This window comes from Phyllostomus discolor, chromosome 4 (genome assembly GCF_004126475.2).
Source record: "Phyllostomus discolor isolate MPI-MPIP mPhyDis1 chromosome 4, mPhyDis1.pri.v3, whole genome shotgun sequence".
Classification (NCBI taxonomy): Eukaryota; Metazoa; Chordata; class Mammalia; order Chiroptera; family Phyllostomidae; genus Phyllostomus; species Phyllostomus discolor.
Genome location: NC_040906.2, coordinates 52,726,426 through 52,747,132, shown reverse-complemented (window position 1 = coordinate 52,747,132; position 20,707 = coordinate 52,726,426). Strand labels below are relative to the sequence as shown.

General features: G+C 36.5%; 1 protein-coding gene across 6 annotated transcripts in view; it reads left to right on the top strand.

Annotated features, from left to right (window-relative positions):
• Nucleotides 1-20,707, top strand: part of UBR3 (ubiquitin protein ligase E3 component n-recognin 3) — a 203,918-nt gene that overhangs the window by 164,070 nt on the left and 19,141 nt on the right. For all 6 annotated transcript variants that reach the window (XM_036023319.1, XM_036023318.1, XM_036023323.1 and 3 more), the window contains 4 exons: nt 2,404-2,507; nt 13,446-13,570; nt 17,032-17,139; nt 17,273-17,398. In XM_036023319.1, the coding sequence (XP_035879212.1) occupies nt 2,404-2,507; nt 13,446-13,570; nt 17,032-17,139; nt 17,273-17,398 (463 nt within the window). The remainder of the gene's footprint in view (nt 1-2,403; nt 2,508-13,445; nt 13,571-17,031; nt 17,140-17,272; nt 17,399-20,707) is intronic.

Sequence of the window (20,707 nt, the reverse complement as noted above, 5' to 3'; positions counted from 1 at the left end):
AGAGACATAGGTACCATGCTTTCCATAATACTCATTGCTGGGTTATGTTCTTTTTAAGCCCTATGATTTAATATCCATTAGGATAGTAGTGAACACTTCTGAAATGCTGTGAACACTTCTCTAGTGCTTACTTCATGCTAGGCGTTTTTGTGTTTTGTGTATATAATCATCACCATGATTGTATACCATAGATACCATTGTTATCCCAGTTTTTATTGCATACATATCAGGAACCTGTGGCTTAGAAAGGAATACAGCTGGCATTTGATTTCAGATCTTTCTGATTTCAGAGCCTAAGTCCTTAACTATTACCTTATGCTTCCTTTCCTAGTACTAAGAGATCTAGGGAATTTCCAGAAAAACCTGTTTGAGTTTTTACCCCCTGTATTTACTCTCTTTTTTATTAGTTCATTAGTTCATTAGTTCAATTAGCTTCATTAGTTCACTAATTTGTATTTACAGTTGATTATGTCATCTGTATTTCATATCTATATATTAGATTTTTTAAAATTGAGGTATCTTGTTTTCTCACTTTAGTTTTCAACACAACATTCTATGACTAGTGATATGAATTTCTTTGTTTTAAATTTATTTTGTTTTTTATTGTATTTTTCCATCACCATTTATCCCCCTTATGCACCCTCTTCCTGCAGTCACCACACTCCCTACACTATTGTCCATGTCCCTGAGTCCAGTTATTTTTGCTTGATCCCTCCCCTTCAACTTCCTGCCCCTCTAGCTGCCATCCTGCTCTCTATCTATGAGTCTGTCTCTGTTTTGCTTGTTAGTTCAGTTTATTCATTAGAGTCCACATATGAGTGAAATCACATGGTATTTGTCTTTCTCTGACTGGTTTATTTCAGTTAGCATAATGTTCTCCGGGCCCATTTGTGCTGTTGCAAAGGGTAAAATTGTCCTCTTCTTTACACTTGAGTAGAATTCCATTGTGTAAATGTCCCATGTTTGTTTTATCTACTTATCTGCTAATGGACACTTGGGCTGCTTCCATATCATGATGGTTGTAAATAACACTGCAATGAACATAGGGGTGCTTATGTCCTTTCAAATTAGTGTTTTGGGTTTCTTTGGATATATTCCCAGAAGTGGGATTTCTGGGTCAAAAGGCAGATCCATTTTTAATTTTTTAAGGTATCTCCATACTGCTTTGCACAGTGCAAAAGCATTTCCATATCTCCACATCCTAGACAGCACTTGTTGTTTGTTGATTTATTGATGACAGCCATTCTGACAGGTGATACTTTGTTCTGGTTTTAATTTGCATTTCTCTGATGATTAATGATGATCAGCATCTTTTCATGTGTTTATTGGCCGTCTATATGTCCTCTTTGAAGAAGTATCTATTCAGGCCCTTTGCCCATTTTTTAATTGGGTTGTTTACTTTTTTGGTGTTGCGCTTTGTAAGTTCTTTATAAGTTTTGGATGTTAATTACTTATCAGATGTATTGGTGTATATATTCTCCCATTTCATGGATTGTCTTTTTTTTTTTTTGCTGTTGATGGTTTCCTTTGCTGTGCAAAAACTTTATAGTTTGATGTAGTCCCATTTGTTTTTTTTTCTTGTGTTTCCCTGTTTCCCTGAAAGAGATATATCAGATAAAATATTGGTAGAAGCAATGTCTGAGACTTTATTGCCTATATTTTCTTCTAGGATTTTTATGGTTTCAGGGCTAAATTTAAGTCTTTGATCCATTTTGAATTTATTCTTGTGTGTGCTATAAAAAGATGGCCTAAGTTTCATTTTTTTGCACATAGCCATCCAATTTCCTAATACCATCTTATTGAATAAACTACCTTTAGCCCACTGTATGTGCTTACTTCCTCTGTCCAATATTAATTAGCTATAAACGTGTGGGTTTATTTCTGGGCTCTTTATTTTCTTGCATTGATATATGTATCTGTTTTTATGCCAATACCATGCTGTTTTGATTCCTATGGCCTTGTAGTATTGTTTGATATTAGGTAGTGTGATTCTTCCAAATTTGTTCTTCTTTCTCAAGATCGCTATTGCTATGCAGGGCCTTTTGTGATTCCATATAAATTTTTGAACTCTTTGTTTTAGTTTTGTGAAATATGTCATTGGATTCTTGATAGGAATTGCATTGACTTATTTAAAGAATGAGTTAAATTATTGTATGCTAATTGTTTAGTAAGACCTAATAAAATTTCTATGTAATTTTTTTCATATTAGGCAAAGTCAAGGAAATAATGTCTATGAGATTATATTTTAGTCAAGAAATATGACCTCTAGCCTTTTCTTTTGTGATTTCTCAGTTGCTTACGAAAGTTTGATTTCTGTTCCATAGGCATATATGTGAAATATAAAATGAATTAGAAAGAAAAGATGTATAATACTGTCTAAAGTGATTATGCATTTTCTCTTAGGCTGGGAAATGAAGAACAACAGCTTGAGGTTCCAATTCTTTATCATGATGTTACATCTCTCCTGCTTGTTCAGATTTTAATGATGCCGCAACCCTTATGCAAAGGTATGTGTTTATAATTCAGATTCTTAGATTATGTAGTATATATAATGAATATTCTAAAAATTGGGGAGACAAATATAGCATCTAGTCTGATGGAGTTTGTTTAGAGGTAAATAACATTAAAAAATTTTTTAGTTATAGTAATCATATACATATAAAGAAGACAATGAAAAATTTTCTTTTATAGGTCTATTCTTTCTAGGTTTTTAGTCAATAATGAGGTAAAGACGTGAAATCACTCTGAGAACTTGTTTTTTAAAAATTAAAGTTATAGTACACAAATGTGAAAAATAGAGCAAACTGTCAGCCTTAATGTCTTCATCCTATTTACGTGAATGTATATTTTAATATAATAGTATGATGTTATTCAGTATAATGTTTCATCTTCTTAGTGTTGGTGTCATAATATGTTATTAAGAGCATTAATATAGTAATGTTTTAATTATTACTGCATAGTCTACAGTTTCCATTTGAACATATTTAAAATATTCTATCAAATAATTAACTATTCTCCTTTGCTGGGACACAAGGATTTTGCTTTTGTTTTTGCTCTATTATAAGTTACACTAAAAAGAACATCTGTGGGATCTAGGACAACTATTCCAAAAATTTATATAGAACATCAAAAAATGCTGAATATCCTCAGTAATCTTGAGAAAGAAGAACAAAGTTGGAGGTATCACACTACCTGATATTAAACTGTACTACGAGTCCACTGTAATGAGCCTGGTACTGGCATAAGAACAGGCACATAGATCAATGGAACAGAACAGAGATCCCAGAAATAAACCTCCACCTTTATGGTGAATTAGTATTTGACACAGGAGGCAAAAACATACACTGGAGTAAAGAAAGTCTCTAGTAAATAATGTTGGGAACAATGGACAGGTACGTGCAAAAAAAATGAACCTAGACCATCAGCTTGTACCATACATAAGAGTAAACTCTAAATGGATAAATGACTTAATGTAAGTCACAAAGTCATAAAATTCTCAAAGAAAATATAAGCAGTAAAATCTCAGACATATCTCTTGGTAATGTTTTTGCCAATATATCTTCTTGGGCAAGGGAAGGGAACAGAAAAGAAACCATCAGCAAAGTGAGAAGGGAGCCCACTGCATGGGAGAACATATTTGCCAGTGATATATCTGATAAGGGATTAACTTCCAAAATACATAAAGAATTTATATAAATCAATACTAAGAAGACAACCCAATTTAAAAATGAGAAAAGGATCTGAATAGACATTTCTCCAAAGAGGACGTAGAGATGGCTAATAGACATACGAAAAAAATACTCAACATCGCTAATCATCACAGAAATGCAAATTAAAACATCAGTGAGCTATCACCTATCAGAATGGCTATTGTCAATAAATCCAAAAACAAGTGCTGGCAAGGATGTGGAGAAACGGGAACCCTTGTGTGCTATTGGTGGGAATGCAGGCTGGCGCAGCCACTGTCGAAAACACTATGGAGTTTCCTCAAAAAATTAAAAATGGAATTATCTTTTGACTCAGTGATCCCACTTCTTGGAATGTATCTGAAGAAACCCAAAACACTAATTTGAAAGAATATTTGCACCCCTGTGTTCATTGCAGCATTATTTACAATAGCCAAGATCTGGAAACAGCTTAAGTTCCCATCAGTAGATGAATGGATAAAGCAGTGATACGTAGACAATGGAATTCTACTTGACTGTAAGAAAGAAGAAAAATCTTACCTTTTCTGACAGCCTGGGTGGACCTGGAAATTATTATGCTAAGTGAAATATGCCAGTCAGAGAAAGACAAATACCATATGATCTCATTTATATGTAGAATCTAATCAATAAAGTAATTTAACAAACAAAATAGAAACAGAAACATAGATGCAGAAAACAGACTGAGAGCTGTCAGAGCGGGGGAGGGTTGGTTGTGGGGGCTGGGTGAAAAAAGGTGAAGGGATTAAGTAAAAAAAGAAACACACATGGAAGTCTGTCCAGAAAGTATCCAGCCACACACTATGAAAAATAGAGGCATTTATTGAAGAAGATACAAGAAACATTGTACATAGGGCAATGATGCCTCAGTCCCCTTTAAAGTAGGCACCTTGGGACCTCACACAGTTTTCCCAATTGCCACCAGTTGCCCTGTCATATTTTCTTGAATCTCATTGACAGTCTGAAAACTCTTCCCTTTTAAAGGTGATTTTAGTTTGGGGAAAAGCCAGAGGTCACAGGGTACCACGCCTGGGCTTTAGAGGGTCTCAGTCACCTGGGTGATTTGATGTTTTGCCAAAAAACTTTGCACAAGCCATGATGCATGAGAGGGTGTGTTGTTGTGATGAAGCTGCCAATCACCAGTTGCCCATAACTGCAGCCTTCTGAATCATCCAAATAGTTTCCACAGAGGAATATTCAGGCTTAACACAAAATTTAATGCAGATTCATCGCTCTACTTGCTCAGTCATTTTGAATGTGATGGCCCCATAGTACACATGCTCACTCAACAGCTTCTACCATCCCCACTGACTAGTACAGTGAAGTTGTCATTGTTCACGCATGTGCATTCTGGTTTACTGTCCCTGGTGCCAGGTTACATCAATGTGTAAACTGTTCTCGTTATATTGACGATGGCTAGACCTTTTCCGGACAGACTTTGATACATATATGACACATAGACATGGACAAGAACAGTATATTGATAGCCAGAAGGAAGTAGGGGTTTGGAGACTTGAAAGTGGTCAAAGGTGGGATACATGGGAAGAGAAAGAGACTTGACTTTGGGTGGCGAGGACACAATGCAGTATGCAGATGCTGTTTTGTTGTGTTGTACACTTGAAACCTATGTGGTTTTATTAACCTATGTCACCCCAATAAATTCTGTTAAAAAAAGGAAAGAAGATCTGTGGGTGTATAAAGGCCTTGTTACTGGAGTAAATATTCTTTGTGTGTCTTTAATTTGATCTTTTGATAACACTTTTTACCTAAGTATGTGAAGTGGTTATTTATTTTAAATGTAGGCTAATTCATGTTTCATATAAATTATGATACCCTATAAAGATTTAAATGTTAATAAACAAGCTTGATATTTTATTTATACTGACACTATAAGTTTTGGATTGGTTTAATTATAATATTGACCATTTTAACTATTTGAAAGTGTACAATTCAGTACATATACTAACTATATTGTACAACCATCCCCATTATCTTGTTCCAGAACATTTTCATCAGCCCCAAAGGAAATTTTGTACCCATTACATAGTCATTGCCCATTTCCTTCTTCCCCTAATTCCTGGTAACCACTAATCTACTTTCTGTCTAAATGGATTTGCTGATACTGGATATTTAATATTAATGAAAGTATATAATGCATGGCTTTTTTGTGTCTGTCTTCTTTCCCTTAACATAATGTTTTCAAGGTTCATCTGTTGTAGTATGAGTTGTATGTATATCAGTGGTCCCCAACCTTTTTGGGCAGCAGGGACCATGGACTGGAAGGGTGCAGGGAGGACAGGGGAACAGGAGGTGGAGATGAGGTGGGGGTGGGTCAGGAGGTGGATCTCAGGTGTTTCACTTGCGCTCCACTACTCACCTCCTGCTGTGGACCATGGAAGAGAGGTCGGCAGGAGGTGGAGCTCAGGTGACCTTCTCTCCCTTCTTGGTTTCTAACAGGCCAAGGACCTGCAGTAGTCTATGGCCCCAGGGTTCATGTTTATCATTCCTATTTATAGCTGAATAATATTCCATTTTAGGAATATACCACATTTTGTTTATTTGTTTTTCAGTTGATGGACAAATAAATATATAATAAGGCATAACAATAAGGAAATTGCTTTTGAGTCATCATAGAGCCAGAAGCAGATTATAGTGGGATGAGAAATGAGAAGGAGATGAGAGAACAGAAATAGTAAACAGAATTATTAAGAATGAATGTGGGAGGAGAACAGAAGCTATATGGGGATATAATTCAAGAGGCTGTTTTTTGCTTGTTTTTTTTTTTTAAGATTTTATTTATTTATTTTTAGAGAGGGAAGGGAGGGAGAAAAAGAGAGAGAGAAACATCAATGTGCGGTTGCTGGGGGCCGTGGCCTGCAACCCAGGTATGTGGCCTGACTGGGCTTGTTTTTTAAGATAGGAGAGTTTTGAGCATGTTTAAGTACTTGCTATTTATCCACTATTCACTTAATAACTCCAGGTGTGGTCTTTTACCCTAAGTGTTGCCCTCTATGAAGCCTTTCCCTTGGATGTCCCCTTTTCCCTTTCCAATAATAAGTCATTCATAGTTCTCTTTTGACACTAATTGTCACATAGTAGATTTTTAAAAAATATCTCTGTCTTTGGACTATCAGTTCCTTTAGGACACATGCCATTTTATGCATATCTGTAGTGTCTACCTGGTACATAATAGGCTCAGTAAATACTTGTGGATTGGATGTATTAAATGTCACATTGACTGGTAAATTGCTTGTTTTCTATTTTGAAATTAAAGAAAGTTACTACTTGAATATTTATATTTTACATTATAATTGCTTCTATATAATATTCATTGAGATTGTTGGCACTTTATTAGGCCCAGACCTTAGGTACTCTGATTTATACTCAAGGGGACGGAATTGACTACCTTATTAGTTGTTACATGGACTTGGAATCTTTTCTCAGTTCTGTGTTAATTAAAGCAAAGAAAGTCTTAACTAAACTGAGATCTTCACTTACCAAAGAAAAAATAGACTTAAAGTTACACAAAAACATATCACAAATTGACTTTTGTAGATGGAACTTTCTGAAGAGAGAGGACATGTAGTCAATAACTCAGATCATAAAAGGGAAGATTTAGAAGAGTTGCTGTTTGGATGGATATGTGCACAGTACTTTATGAAAGCAATGGAATAGTATTTTTTTTAATCCTCACCCAAACATATGTTTATTGATTTGAGACAGAAAGTGGGAAAGAGAGAGAGAGGAAGTGAGAGGGAGGGAGAGAAGCAAGAAGGAAGGAAGGAAGGAAGGAAGGAAGGAAGGAAGAAAAGATTGATGTGGGAAAGAACCATTGGTAGGTTGCCTCCCACACGTGCCCCAACTGAGAATCAAACCCACAACCCTAGTAGGTGTATGCCCTGACTAGGAATTGAACTCACAACCATTTGGTGTATGGGATGACATTCCAACCAACTGAGCCACCTGGCCACGGCTGGAATGGTATGTTTTAGTAAAAATTTTTTATGGTAATTTTAGGAAAGAATAAAATGTCTGATACTGTCCTGTTCAGATTGTGTCCTGTTTATTTGTATGATTTTTCCCTTTAGGGTTTCATATATTTTATATATACTCTACCTTGTCCTAAAATAAACTTGAAGCATTTTGTATTAACTAAAACAGTTTATGGGAAAGGAACTTCAGGTTCAGGCAAACAACTGAACCTGATTTGCCTTCTTGTTTATCAATCCTTGGATCACTCTTGCAAAATCGAGCGCAAATACCATTGCATAGATTATACTCACTAAATGTTTAATTGTCTGATTTTTGAAATTTTCTCATTGTGTTTTTATATTTAGCCACAGAAGAATACATGGTTTACTTAGATGTTGTTGGTATCATTCCAGAGTCAAGCTGTTGTCTCAGTTAATGTCAATATACTTTCAACTATTTATTCCTTTTTAAAAATGTTATCTCGTGAAGGAAAATCAGATATATAGACAAAGATTTACAAATGATAACTATTTAAAGAGTTATTTTAATTTTATGAGTTATAGTATTTCAAATCCATAAAAATAGTGAATTGTGCATAAAAATGATGACTTTATCTGAAATAGTGTAACGGAGGAGGATGTGGTACCTATTTTCTAGTTTAATTCTCACAGAAATTTTCAATTTTAAATATCATATCTCCCTGCCCCACCCCTTTCGTTTTTCCTATCATGCAGTAGCACTACAAAACTTAAAATCTGTGTCATTGTTTAAAGTCTTTTTGCTTCTAAGGCATTTCAAATAAGTATCTTCTTTTGTTCACCCTCAGGTGTTTTGATAGCAGAATTTTTTTAATACATAGATGTACAATTGTTTTTCTCCTTTTTAAATTTTAATAATTGTATTTGAAGGTCTTTGCTTTCTATGGCAACCTTGGAAGATAGCAACCTGTTGACATCTCATCTAAGTGATTTCTTCTTTTTTTTCTAAGTCCCTAAAAGACACTGATTTTAGACATGATTTTATACATGGTGTGCATATGTGTTGAATAATATTCAATATATAAATATTTGCTAAATGAATGAGTGAAAGCAAGAACTTAAGCTTAAACTCTGACTTCAAACTGCCAGTTTAAATATTTTTAAAATGATGATAATCAAGGCAGACAATATGATTAAAAACAGAAATTAGTTTGCTACAACCAAAGAAAAAGTAAAGTTATGCTTATAGTAGCTGTCATTTCTTTAATTAAATGCATTATTTCTTTTTAATTAAAAAATAATTTGGAGACTTCCAGTCCAGATAGAGGTATAGGTAAACATGACTCACCTCCTTGCACAGCCATATCAAAATTACAACAACTATAGAACAGCCATCGTTTAGTACTGTCAGAAATCGAGTTGCATGGAAGTCTGATAACTATGTAATTCAGGAAACCACATCATCCAGACTGGTAGGAGGGCTAGAGATAGGGAACGGGCTGGTCTCACATCCATGTGAGGATGATAGAAATTCAGGAAGGATATCTCAGGGTTGAGGAGTCCCAGCCCCACACCAGAACCACAGCCCAGGAAGATAAGTTCCTATAACTTCAGGCTACAAAGAACAATCTTATGCAGACTCATTCCTTCTGAGCTCCAGCACCAGGGTAGCAGCTTGACAGGCACCAGTGGCATAGAGAGGAACTAAAGTGTTTGGCATCACGGTGAGAGCTGAGGGACAGCTTTCTCCCAGACCAAAAAGCAGGCAGAGGCCATTGTCCCTTTCTGAGCCCTCCCCCAACAGAGCCACAAAGCAAGCAGGTGGGTGCCATATCTGAGACTCCATCAACATGACTAACACTGTTCGCCCTGTCCTGGATATCCCCAGAGACTCTATCCCACCCAATTTATAGGCCCACCCAAGCTGCTTTTCTGTATGAATAGCTGGTCTTGGCTCATGCTACCCAACTTCCTTAATCCTCTCAAACAAGCAATAGACAGCCTCAATGAGCCCCTAGCCCCCATACTTCTTGCTAAGTGGCCCCAGGCCTGGTACTAGCAGCCAGCCTAGGTTCATAGCTTTGCTTTGCCTGGGAGTCTCCAAGCCCAGCACAAGTAGTAGCTATCTGCAGATCACTTTATAGCTAATGCAGGGGTCCCCAGGCAAAACACAGGTGGGGGTTGACCTTGGCCTGCACCACCCTGTGGACAGCTATAGACCATGTCAGAGCACCACCATCCTGTACCTGCACAGCTGATCCTCCGTAAGGGTGGTGGTTGGGGTGTCAGTGGTCACAGCCAGTCCTTGCAGCTGACTCCTGTTGACCTGCCATCAGCAATCAAGGCTCATTTACCAGAGGAGGGTGTACTCAGCCCACATGAAGGGCATACCTTAAGTACTCACCTTGGGGGATAGGGAGGCTGTGCCACTGGACCCTACAACACCTACTATATTAGGCCACACTACCAAGACATGGAGTCAAAGCAACTCTGCCTAATACATAGAAACAAACACAGGGAGGCTGGTAAAATGAGGAGACTAAGAAACATGGTCCAAATGAGCAGATCAAAACTCCAGAAAAAGAACTAAACAAAATGGAGATAAGCAATCTATCAGGTGCAGAGTTCAAACCACTGGTTATAAGGATGCTCAAGGAGCTTAGTGAGGACCTAAACAACAACAAAAAAAGATCCAGTCAGAAATGAATGATACCCTATGTGAAATAGTCTTTGATCCGATGTAATGGGAGTGGGATGGGGGGAGCTGTGACAAGCTAGAGAATGTACGCTTGGCCAAAAAGGAGAGTTACTACTCTGCTCCAGGTGATTGTTGACATAAATAACATGGGCCCAGTATTGTCAGTCTTCCTTTTTTTTTTTTTTTTAACAACACATCGCCTGTACTCTGTATTGGGTGTTCACCGCCCCAGTCAAGTCTCCATCCATCGCCATTTATCCCACCTGTACCCTCCTGCACCTTCCTTCACAACCCCTTCCTCGGCAATCACCACACTCTTGTCCATGCCCCTGACAATCCCTCAACGCCTCTCAAACCCAACCCAGCTCCCTACCCCCTACAGCTGTCAGCCTGTTCTTGATAAGTCTGTGCCAGATCTTCCTGTTTTTCCAGAATAAGTGAGATTCTGGACTTTAGTGAGAAATATCCTCTTTCTCATAAAAGTAACACAATGGGATAGTGCCTGTAAAAGTAACAAAACCAAACCAGGCAGGCTAAAGGCAAACCGAACATTTCTGCATGCTGTATTCAGACAGGTAGCTTCTAGTTTGCAGCCTTTGGTGGTCAGTGTAAACAGTGCTTTTCTAGCTTCATCTCGCACAAATCACTGCTTGGAGTCTCGTTGCCCTGGACAGTTTTCTGTTCTTGTAAGTCTTAGGCTTTTTTTGTGATCCTTATACAAGTGGCTTCTTCTGCCCCTTCTCTTTCTCTCATCCCTACCTTTCTTATTATGGCTTATTTCTCTTCATCATTCGAGACTAGCTCTCTTGGTTGGGGCAGGAACTTTCATCTTTTTTCTGTGCCCTGCCTTTGGCCTGTATGAGTTCCTCCTCCCATTTGCTACCATTACACCATGAACATGCTTGCAGCCATCTGTCTGTCTGTCTCTATTGAGACTGTAGGTCCTTATTGTCTGTATCCTGGTGGAAGTATCTAGGTGTTAGGCTATTTAGAAATCCACTTAGAGCTAGCTTATAAGAACAAAGGAAGAGTACCAATAGGCTCATCTAACCAAACTGTAGGAGTTGGGTGTGGTCTTATGGATGACCAGAACTAGAGCATCAGAGGCTGGCAGGGTTCTTGCAATCTTGGGTCTCTCTTTGGACCTGCTTCATTTAATCTTGCTTTAGACATTCTCTGCCATAGACCAGGAACATGACCTCTGGTACCTCCAGACTCATTTTTACTTGTTTACCTTCCTTTTACTTCCAGCTAGAAAAACCTCAGGTATTCTGATCGGCTCAGTTCACGGCAGGTTTCTACCCTAACACATCAACATGGGTGAGAGGCAGTGAGTACACACAAGCACACAATTTAAAATCGGAAAATTTTCCTTAGGTAGTGACTTTTATGATGTCACCTGACTAATTTAGGAATTAGCCAGGCTATGAGGATGAAAAGAGCTTTAGCCTATACTGAGACCCAGTGGAAAGTGCCAACTATTTCTTTTAAAAAAGATCAGTCTGTTTAATTTAAAAAGTAGATGGCAGGCGTGCAGGAGGTGATAAGGGTAAACCACGGTGCAGAAAAGATTTACTGTAGAAGGCCTGACTGTTGTCCTTTAAAAGGCCTGTGTGTAAGGTTGGGCTCGACTAGCATTTGGGAACTTTGATTTGGGGAGGGGTTCCGCCTCCCTAGAACTGAAGAGAGTGGCTCACTATGCCTCTAAACTGTACAGACAGACATTTAAGCTGTGCATTCCTGCTTTCCTTTGGGGAGTCAAGAAATTTGGTGGGTACTAGGCAGGGGTTGCCTTTGTGACCTGCTCCCAAAGAAAGTGTTGGACACTAAGTCTCTTAATGAGCTTTCATGGTAGATACTTCACACAGGCTGTCACAACCCATGGCTGGGGGAATTACGCATATCCTGTGTGGCCTACTAGTAGAGAACTCGGAAAGTTTCCTCTGGGACTTCACCCAACAAACCTTTTCCCTTTGTGGGTTTTACTTTGTATCCTTTTGCTGTGATAAATCATAGGACTGTATACTGAGTCTTTTGAGTCCTAGTGAATCATCAAACCTAGAAGTGGCCTTGGGGACCCCAGCACGACTGCTTAGGCTGAGGTTTGAGGTCCGGGCAGGGAAGGGTCGAAGCCTGGTCCAAGGGGTTGGCACTGACTTGTGAGATGTTTTTAGAGTAGAATTGGCAGGATTTGGAGATTGTTTTAATGTGGGAAGAAAGAAACAGGAGAGTATCAAGAATATCTACAAGTTTCTGAACTTAACCATTTCTGATTAAATGGTAATACCCATTTACAGGGGAACAGAATACATAGAAGGTGTGCTGAATCTGAATGATATTCATGGATGCTAATACCTGGGTGCTTACTCACTTTGTTACTACTGGCACATCCTTTCAAAGCTTAGTTGTCCAATTAAACCTGTTGTGAGGATTGCATGAGACATTTGAGGAAATTTTCTGCTATGAGGCATATAGAAATATTAATTATGACTATTAAGCTACTACTTACTAAATACCTAATACATACCAGGCATTTTACATTCTTGTTACTACTGTTTTTGCACTGATGTAGTTTTTGTTGAATTTTAAATCTCAGAATACCTAAAACACTGGGATTTCTTTCTTTTTTTTTAATTTTAGAAGTTCTGTATGGTATTGTATTATGTTGTATTACATTATGTTACCTTATTATTTATAGGATGTACATCCTGTTAGAAGTAGATGAAATGTTGGTTTTAAGCACTCAGACTCCCAGACGTTAAGCACGTGATGTCCCATAAGGGGATTTGCCAAGGTTGCACAGCTGTTCCAAGGTCAATTGGCATTAGGACTCTGGTCTTCCAAAACACAGCACACCTTCCACTGTGCTAAATGCCTCTCATTTACATGGTCAGTGAATGAATAAAGGAACTTTGCTTTCATAATTTCAGATCTATTGAGTACAAAATACATCATCATATTACAACCTCATTTTATTGACTAATTGAACAAAAATCAATTACACATGCAAGGAAAGGCAGGTATTTGTGAGATTATCTTGAGTATAAAATGTCTAGGTCCAAAAAAAATAATGATCTTCTCTTTTTCTTATAGACCACTTCACCTGCATTGTAAAGGTGCTTTTTACTCTGCTGTACACACAAGCTCTCGCGGCACTCTCAGTGAAATGCAGTGAGGAAGATAGGGTGGCCTGGAAACACACAGGGGCTCTCAAAAAGGTCAGTGTCTCCTCCGAGTTTGTCGTTTGGTACTTCGGTAACCTCATTTAATTTATGTGTGAATGAATGACATTACGTGTTTGAAAGACAAAATGAGTTAATAGTATTTTAATTGGAAATGGAACACCTTCAGGTCAAAAAAGTTAAAAATGTTTCTCTGTACAATGAGGTCTTCTGCATCCATATCTAAACCTTGGCGATTATCCTGTTATATTTGGAAAGTTTTCTTTTGTTTTTGCTACAAGACTTAAACTTAGAGAAGTTACAAATATTGTGCTAACACATGAGGAAGTAAAAAAATGCCTGCGGACCTACCTATTTTACTTATCTGTCATCTTTTTGTCTTCTTCTCCATATTCCCAGTCACAATCCAAAGATGGCTTTTCACTCATCAGTTTTAAATTTAAAAATCCTAAGGTGAAGGATGCATCAGAAATTTATTGTGTGTAAATACTACTGATATGTTTGAGATAACTTGATTACTATACTTATAAGTTTAATGTATTAGATTTTGTTTACTATTGGGATTGCAAGTTTGCCTGTCAAGTATTTTATAGGCTTAAAGATAGAATATACTAAGCCTAAAAACAAAAAATTTAACCTTTTCTTAATTGTGCCTTTTTCTGATTTTTTCCCATGTTAGAATACAAATAAGTTCTTAGCAAATTTAAAGGAGTTCTGTTTAGTTAAAATTATGTAAACATTTAAAAGAATTGTGCAGGTCTAGTTAAATGTTGAGTATTTTCAGTGGCTTGAGAGCAGATGGGATACCATAGAATCAAAGAACTAACTGACTGTGTGGTTTGGCTTAGAGATAGTTTAAAATAAGAAAATTAATACTTACTTGGGGAAATTAGTAGAAAAAATATAGGTATAGTATAAATTGAACCTTTTGATTGTCTTATAAACTGTTAAAGAGGTTTTGTACCTCATTGAAAAGTGTCTGTTAAAACCATATCTACTTATATCAAAGGACAGAAAACTAATTATAAATACATGAAACGTATTCAACTTATCCTTCACTTTAATCACCAGTTTACTCTCAGATCATGATTATATGTATAAAAGTTTAGTATGATATCATCATAAAGTTCATTATGTCTTAATTAGGGACATGGGTGGTTGGCCATTGAACCTGAATACTAGGCCAAGCTCCTACCACTAAATGGAGATATTACTTTTTTAGTCAAGACATAAAAACTCTCTGAACTTCAGCTTTCTCAAAGGTAAATGAGAATTTGGAATATATGATTAATATGAGTGCCTCTCTTTCTAAAATTCTGTTATTTTAAGTTCTCAAAGTGGAATTTTGTCTCTCCCTGCAGTGATTTTCCCTCTATGTTCCTAATTGATTCTTGGATAATTTTTCATTCTGCAGTTATCTTTTTTTCTAAACATCCTTTCAATTCTCTGAACACACTCAAATCTGATATTTGTATTGTTGGTATTCAAATCAAGTATGTTAGGTTTCTGTGCTGTGTCATTGTTTATGTATTCTTAGTAAACTGTCTCATAATGAAAAATTACACATTTAAAACATTTCCTGATATAATTTGGTTCTCAACTATTCATCAAACTGCAAAAATGAGACCTTGAGACAGAAAATAAGACAATTGTAAATCTGTGATGGAAGGAACTTGAACTGATTTAGGTAACTTCTATTAATTTTCTTTCTTGATTAGGTAAATTTAGCTATTTTAAAAATAAAATGTTTAATATGAATCAAATTCTTATCAGAACTTAAATTAGAAGTTTATAGCCACATACATTTCTTTAGTGGTTGAAAACAAAAATCATAATATTCAATAGGTTGTTTTGCTATGTTATTAGCTTTTTCTGCAGTTGATCTAAACATTTAGATATGTAGCATATTGTAAATATTAGCAGCAACTCTTTCTATGAGTAATGAAGTGTATCATTGTGACTTCTGTTAACTGTTTAGATTTCTGTATCATTCATTTCTCCTTTTTATTCATTTCCTTTGCTTCTTTTCTTATCCTTTTTCTTCTGTTCTTTCTTCCTTGAGTCTCGTTTATCCCATCCCTATGATTCTATTCTCAGGTATGATAATTCCAGTGAAAACAGATTTTTGCCAGACCTAACCTGCCCTAGGGCAATAGAAATATGTATTTTCCAAAAGGATAGCAGAATTAATTTGATAATGAGGTTGAGTTGTGTTGAAAAAATGATCATTACAGTTAGTATTAATTGTGGTTTTTTTAGTTCTTGGGAATATCTGTTAAAAGAGACTTTATGTCAGAATTTCTTAATGTGGGGTCCTTTTCCTTTGTTTTGTTTGGCTGGGGAGTAGGACATGTTCTTGAAGGGTCTGTCACCACAAAATGTTAAATAAAAAGGCACTACAATTCAGACAAAGCATCTACCCAACACAGCATTTGTTGCATCTTTCAACCCTTGGTCCTTGCCTTTGTTTAACCCGCATGCCTTTGTCACCTCTCTCAGAGAGTTCTTCTGATCTGGATTCCAGGTCTTTCATCCGTGGTCTCAGAAATCTTCTTCTTAAGCTTTATGAGCCTACTCTTAGGCTTATTCAAATATTGCACATACAAAATGTGCTTTACTAAGGCTTTCTTATATATGAAATTACTGTCTTACCTAATATTTTTTGTTTCTAATTTGAGAAGAGTTTAGCCAAGGGACCTGATTTTTAATGAAAGCATAATTGACATACAATACTGCAGATGTTTTTAGAGTTAAAAATCAGGGCACAAAAACACTCTATGGCTGAGTGAACACAGCAGAAAGGATAGAAGAGTGATTTCAAGATAATGCAAAGAATTCATTGTCAAAAGAGACACATCAATGGAAGTTCTGAGACTGAAAATAAATTTCATCAATTAAGCATTTATTGCTCAGATTTTTATTATGGAAAGGGATACATGCAAAATACAAAGCATAGTCCCCAACACTTTGGAATTCACAGTCTCATTGAAGAGAGCATGATGACGTGTGGAACAGTGAGGGACTACAGGAAAGACTGAACATCATCAAATAACAAGCTCTGTGGTCTAGGCTACCAGTGCCTTAAAAATTCAGGGTCAAGTGATATTCCACAGCATGTACTCAGTTCTTGTTAGTGGTGTACTGACTGTCTTAGGCATGCAGGTATTTTTAAATTTTGGATTATTTTTTAAGAGGAATTTCCAGGAGTGGGAATTACTGGATAAAAATCTATGATTTACATGTTTACTTATATGTATATTATATAATTCATATGCTCTCTTTTAAAGAAGTATTTAATTACCCAATTCTATTGTGAATCCAGGGATATATTGTTGTGTACAGGTTTTGAGGAATTACTTAAAAAATGTAATTGTAATTGTAAATTGTAATGGTAAATGTAATTGTAATTATTCTGTACTCATTCAAAAGTATTCTTTTCAGTATTATTTTTTGTAAATTCAGTGACTGATAAAACTAGTATTTTTATTTTTTTCTAGAATACGTGCGATGCTGAAAAGTCTTATAAAGTATTACTGAGCTTTGTGATAAGTGAGCTGTCTAAAGGAAAGTTATACCATGAAGAAGGAACTCAGGAGTGTGCAATGGTATGCTCTCTCTAAGATCAGATGTGGTGGTTATTTAGTTAAAAACTTAGACTTTGTTGCCATTATGAATACAATTTTTAAGGCTATGTCTATTATAGAATGAATTGTTCAACTTTTCTTTTTGTAACTTTAGGTTAGCCCTATTTCTTGGTCTCCTGAATCCATGGAAAAATACTTGCAGGACTTTTGCTTACCTTTCCTTCGAATCACCAGCCTTCTTCAGCATCACCTTTTTGGGGAAGATTTACCCAGCTGCCAGGTATAATTTGGGGTAGAGATTAGGGAGTCTTGTTTAGTCTCAAAGGAATGAATATTTAGAATATTTACTATTATTATTTTTTATATTTGTTAGCATCCACTAATTTTTATAATGTTACTGATGTTTGATATTTGAGCAGTTTTGGATTAGATCAGTGATAATAAATGCCCAATACTTTAACAGGATTATAATGCTCATATTGGTATTATTTATCACTATCTTTATTGATATATTTATTACTAATTATCTGCTTTTAATAGCCGTTTAAAAGTTATGTTGGTTTGAAAGCTGGCTATTTGAAGACATGATGGCATTTCTATAATTTGAGAACAGCGAAATTTCGCTTTGTGGCTGGTTATATTAAAACTTGGATGAATGAATTATCGCTGGTTTAATTCATTTCTTAAAACTGTTGGTCAATGTGAGTTGGCAAGAAAGTGACAGGGAGGAAAGCAGCAGGTAAGTAAAGCAAACACTGCTTATTGGATTATGTTTCTGGTATTGTCTGCCATTCATTTGCAGTGAATTTGATGTGGCAGTTAAGGTGTTTATCATATTTATGGTCTTCGAAGCCTGAAGTATATCACAATTAAGAAGTTGATTGTGTTTTTTTCCCTCCATTGCATTAGTTTGGATTCTTTGGTTTTTATGAAATGACTTGATATAAATTCTGCACATTTGTTCCCCCAATTTTATGTTTATATTTATAAGATATTGAACAAATTAAAATATTAAAAAATTCTTCATGTCACTGCATTGTACCAATATCCCGGGAGTATCTCCTTAAACAGAAAGTAGAGATTAAATTGGGCAGTGTGGTTTTTCTTTTTTAACAGTAATTCAGGCACTGGAAAGCCAAGATGATTATAAAAATATAAATATTTCTAAAATAAATAACAGTGACTTAACCAGCCATATATCAGGGTTGTCTGTAAGCTCTTCTGTAGTCATTAGAAGGATAGATAAAGGTGAGAGAGGCCTAGGTCGTGTCAAATCAAGTAACTCACTGGAAGACTGCAGCTTTAATCAAAGTACCTTTAACTTAAGAAGTCATCCCTAGGATTAATGATAGTGTGCATGGGCATGAGAAAGGGGCTGGCTGCCCAACCAGGCCATTTCTCTATGCCCCTCCTTTCTAGTTCTAATTGTCTGTACCAGCTGCCTGCATTTACTTTCTACTCATTCCTTAACCCCACAAAATCTGTGTTGTTTTCCCCACTGGTACCACCTTCTGGTTGCAGTGCAGTTTGATGCGCCTCCTCACTCCTTCCTTCAATCTCTCCCCTCCCCTGGGGCCCAGGACACTGCCTCTGGAGCTTTCAAATGTGCTTTATCAGTAGAGCCTTTCTTTCAAATGAGATCTTGCCTAGAACTCCAAGTAATTACCAGACCTCTATAGTAAGACTTGAAATCACACAATGTAAGTCCTCAAAATTTGTCTTCTTTGTCAAAGTAGTTTTGGCTATTCATTGCATTTCTGTAATTTTTAAAATCAGCCTGGAAATTTCTACCAAAAAAACAAAACCTGTTGGGATGTTTCTTTCTCTTTTTGGGGGAATTGCATCAACTCTAAATATTAATTTAAAACTCTCATCTTAACTGCAGAATTGATGCTATAATATTATAATGTTAGCATGTTAACATTATTGAGAATTCCAGTGATGGGTCTCTCTGTTTCCTCTGATTTACCTTAAGTGAGCTTTTTAGATCTGTGGGTTTGTAGTTTTCACAACTCAGAAAAAATTTGGCCATTATTTCATTAAATTTTTTTTTATCCTTCTTACCTCTACCTCCTTATCAAAAGAAATCACCTATTAGTTATTTTCTTTCATAATTATTTAGTTTTAAATTTTAACTTAAAAGAAAAGTGTATTTCTTTTCTTTTTCATATGAGGAGGCATAGGAGCATCCTCAAGCATGGAAATTAACCAAAGTCAACTACTTCATCAACTTTTCTTTCCTCACGTTTTAAGTCATAGACTGTTGTTTCTTATGTGCTTTTTCCCTTATGGTTTATTTTTTCACGTGTTGTTATTGGAAGGTATTCTTCTACCAAAGGTTAGAAAACACGTGGAGGCAGAAGCTCTTGAACCGAGCACTGAAATTTGGCCTGGGGTTTGGGTGTATAGTGGTGCCCGGAGTAGAACCCCAGATGGGCTTAGCCCAAGAAGTGCGTCGGCAAGAATGCGTGACAGGAAGTAGTGCGAGGCAGCATCAAAAAGATGGATTACAGTGAAGTGGTGGTGGATTTTGAATTTCACATAAGAGAATTTCACGTAAGAGAATCTTTCAGAGCACTGAAAGATTTTGGACCAGAATGTGACATAATTCAAATTTTAATTCAGAAAAAACTTCATTCTGAAATAAGATAGATTGTGGGGAGTGAGGAATTGGAAGGACTGGGAACTGAAAGGGCTGTTCAGAACTAAATTGTTTGAGATGGGAGGTGTTTGAGAACTGAGGGTTTTTTTTTTAAAGATTTTATTTATTTATTTTTAGAGAGGGAAGGGAGGGAGGGGGGAGAGAGAGAGGGAGAGGGAGGGAGGGAGGGAGAGAGAGAGAGAGAGAGAGAGAGAGAGAGAGAGGGAGGGAGGGAGAGGGAGGGAGGGAGGGAGAGAGAGAGAGAGAGAGAGAGAAACATCAATGTGCAGTTGCTGGGGGTCATGGCCTGCAACCCAGGCATGTACCCTGACTGGGAATCGAACCTGCGACACTTTGGTTCGCAGCCCGCTCTCAATCCACTGAGCTACACCAGCTGGGGGCAACTGAGGTTTGACTGTATTAGAAATAGAAGAGGATGGCGAATGATTAGAGATTTCAGAGATGGAATAGGATTTGACAGCTAGTTGAACATGCGAGGGTCAAGGGAGAAGAGTTGTACTGTATGTGGGTTTTTTGCCTGGGAGACTTGAACCTTTGTGGTACAGTTAATAGAAGGAGGGAGTATGGAACAGGTTCGTGGGTTCTTGAATGAAAGTATGTTGCATATATTCAAGGTGAGGCATTGGTTAGACTGTTTAAGTGGATATATTCAACTGAAGCGAGAAAAAGTAAGATTACAACTTTTGGAAGAAGTTTGCTCCCTTTTTGTTTATATTTCTGTCATCTGGGTAATCTTTTTTGTTTTTAAATATATGTTTTGTATAATGTGTATATAAATATAATATATTAAATATATTATAATAGATATATTAAATATAATTTCTTTTACATAGTATGTATATACAAATATATATGATTAAAATATATAAATATATGTACCATGTAAATACATACAGATATTTGCTTGCTCTTACAGCGTATTCACTT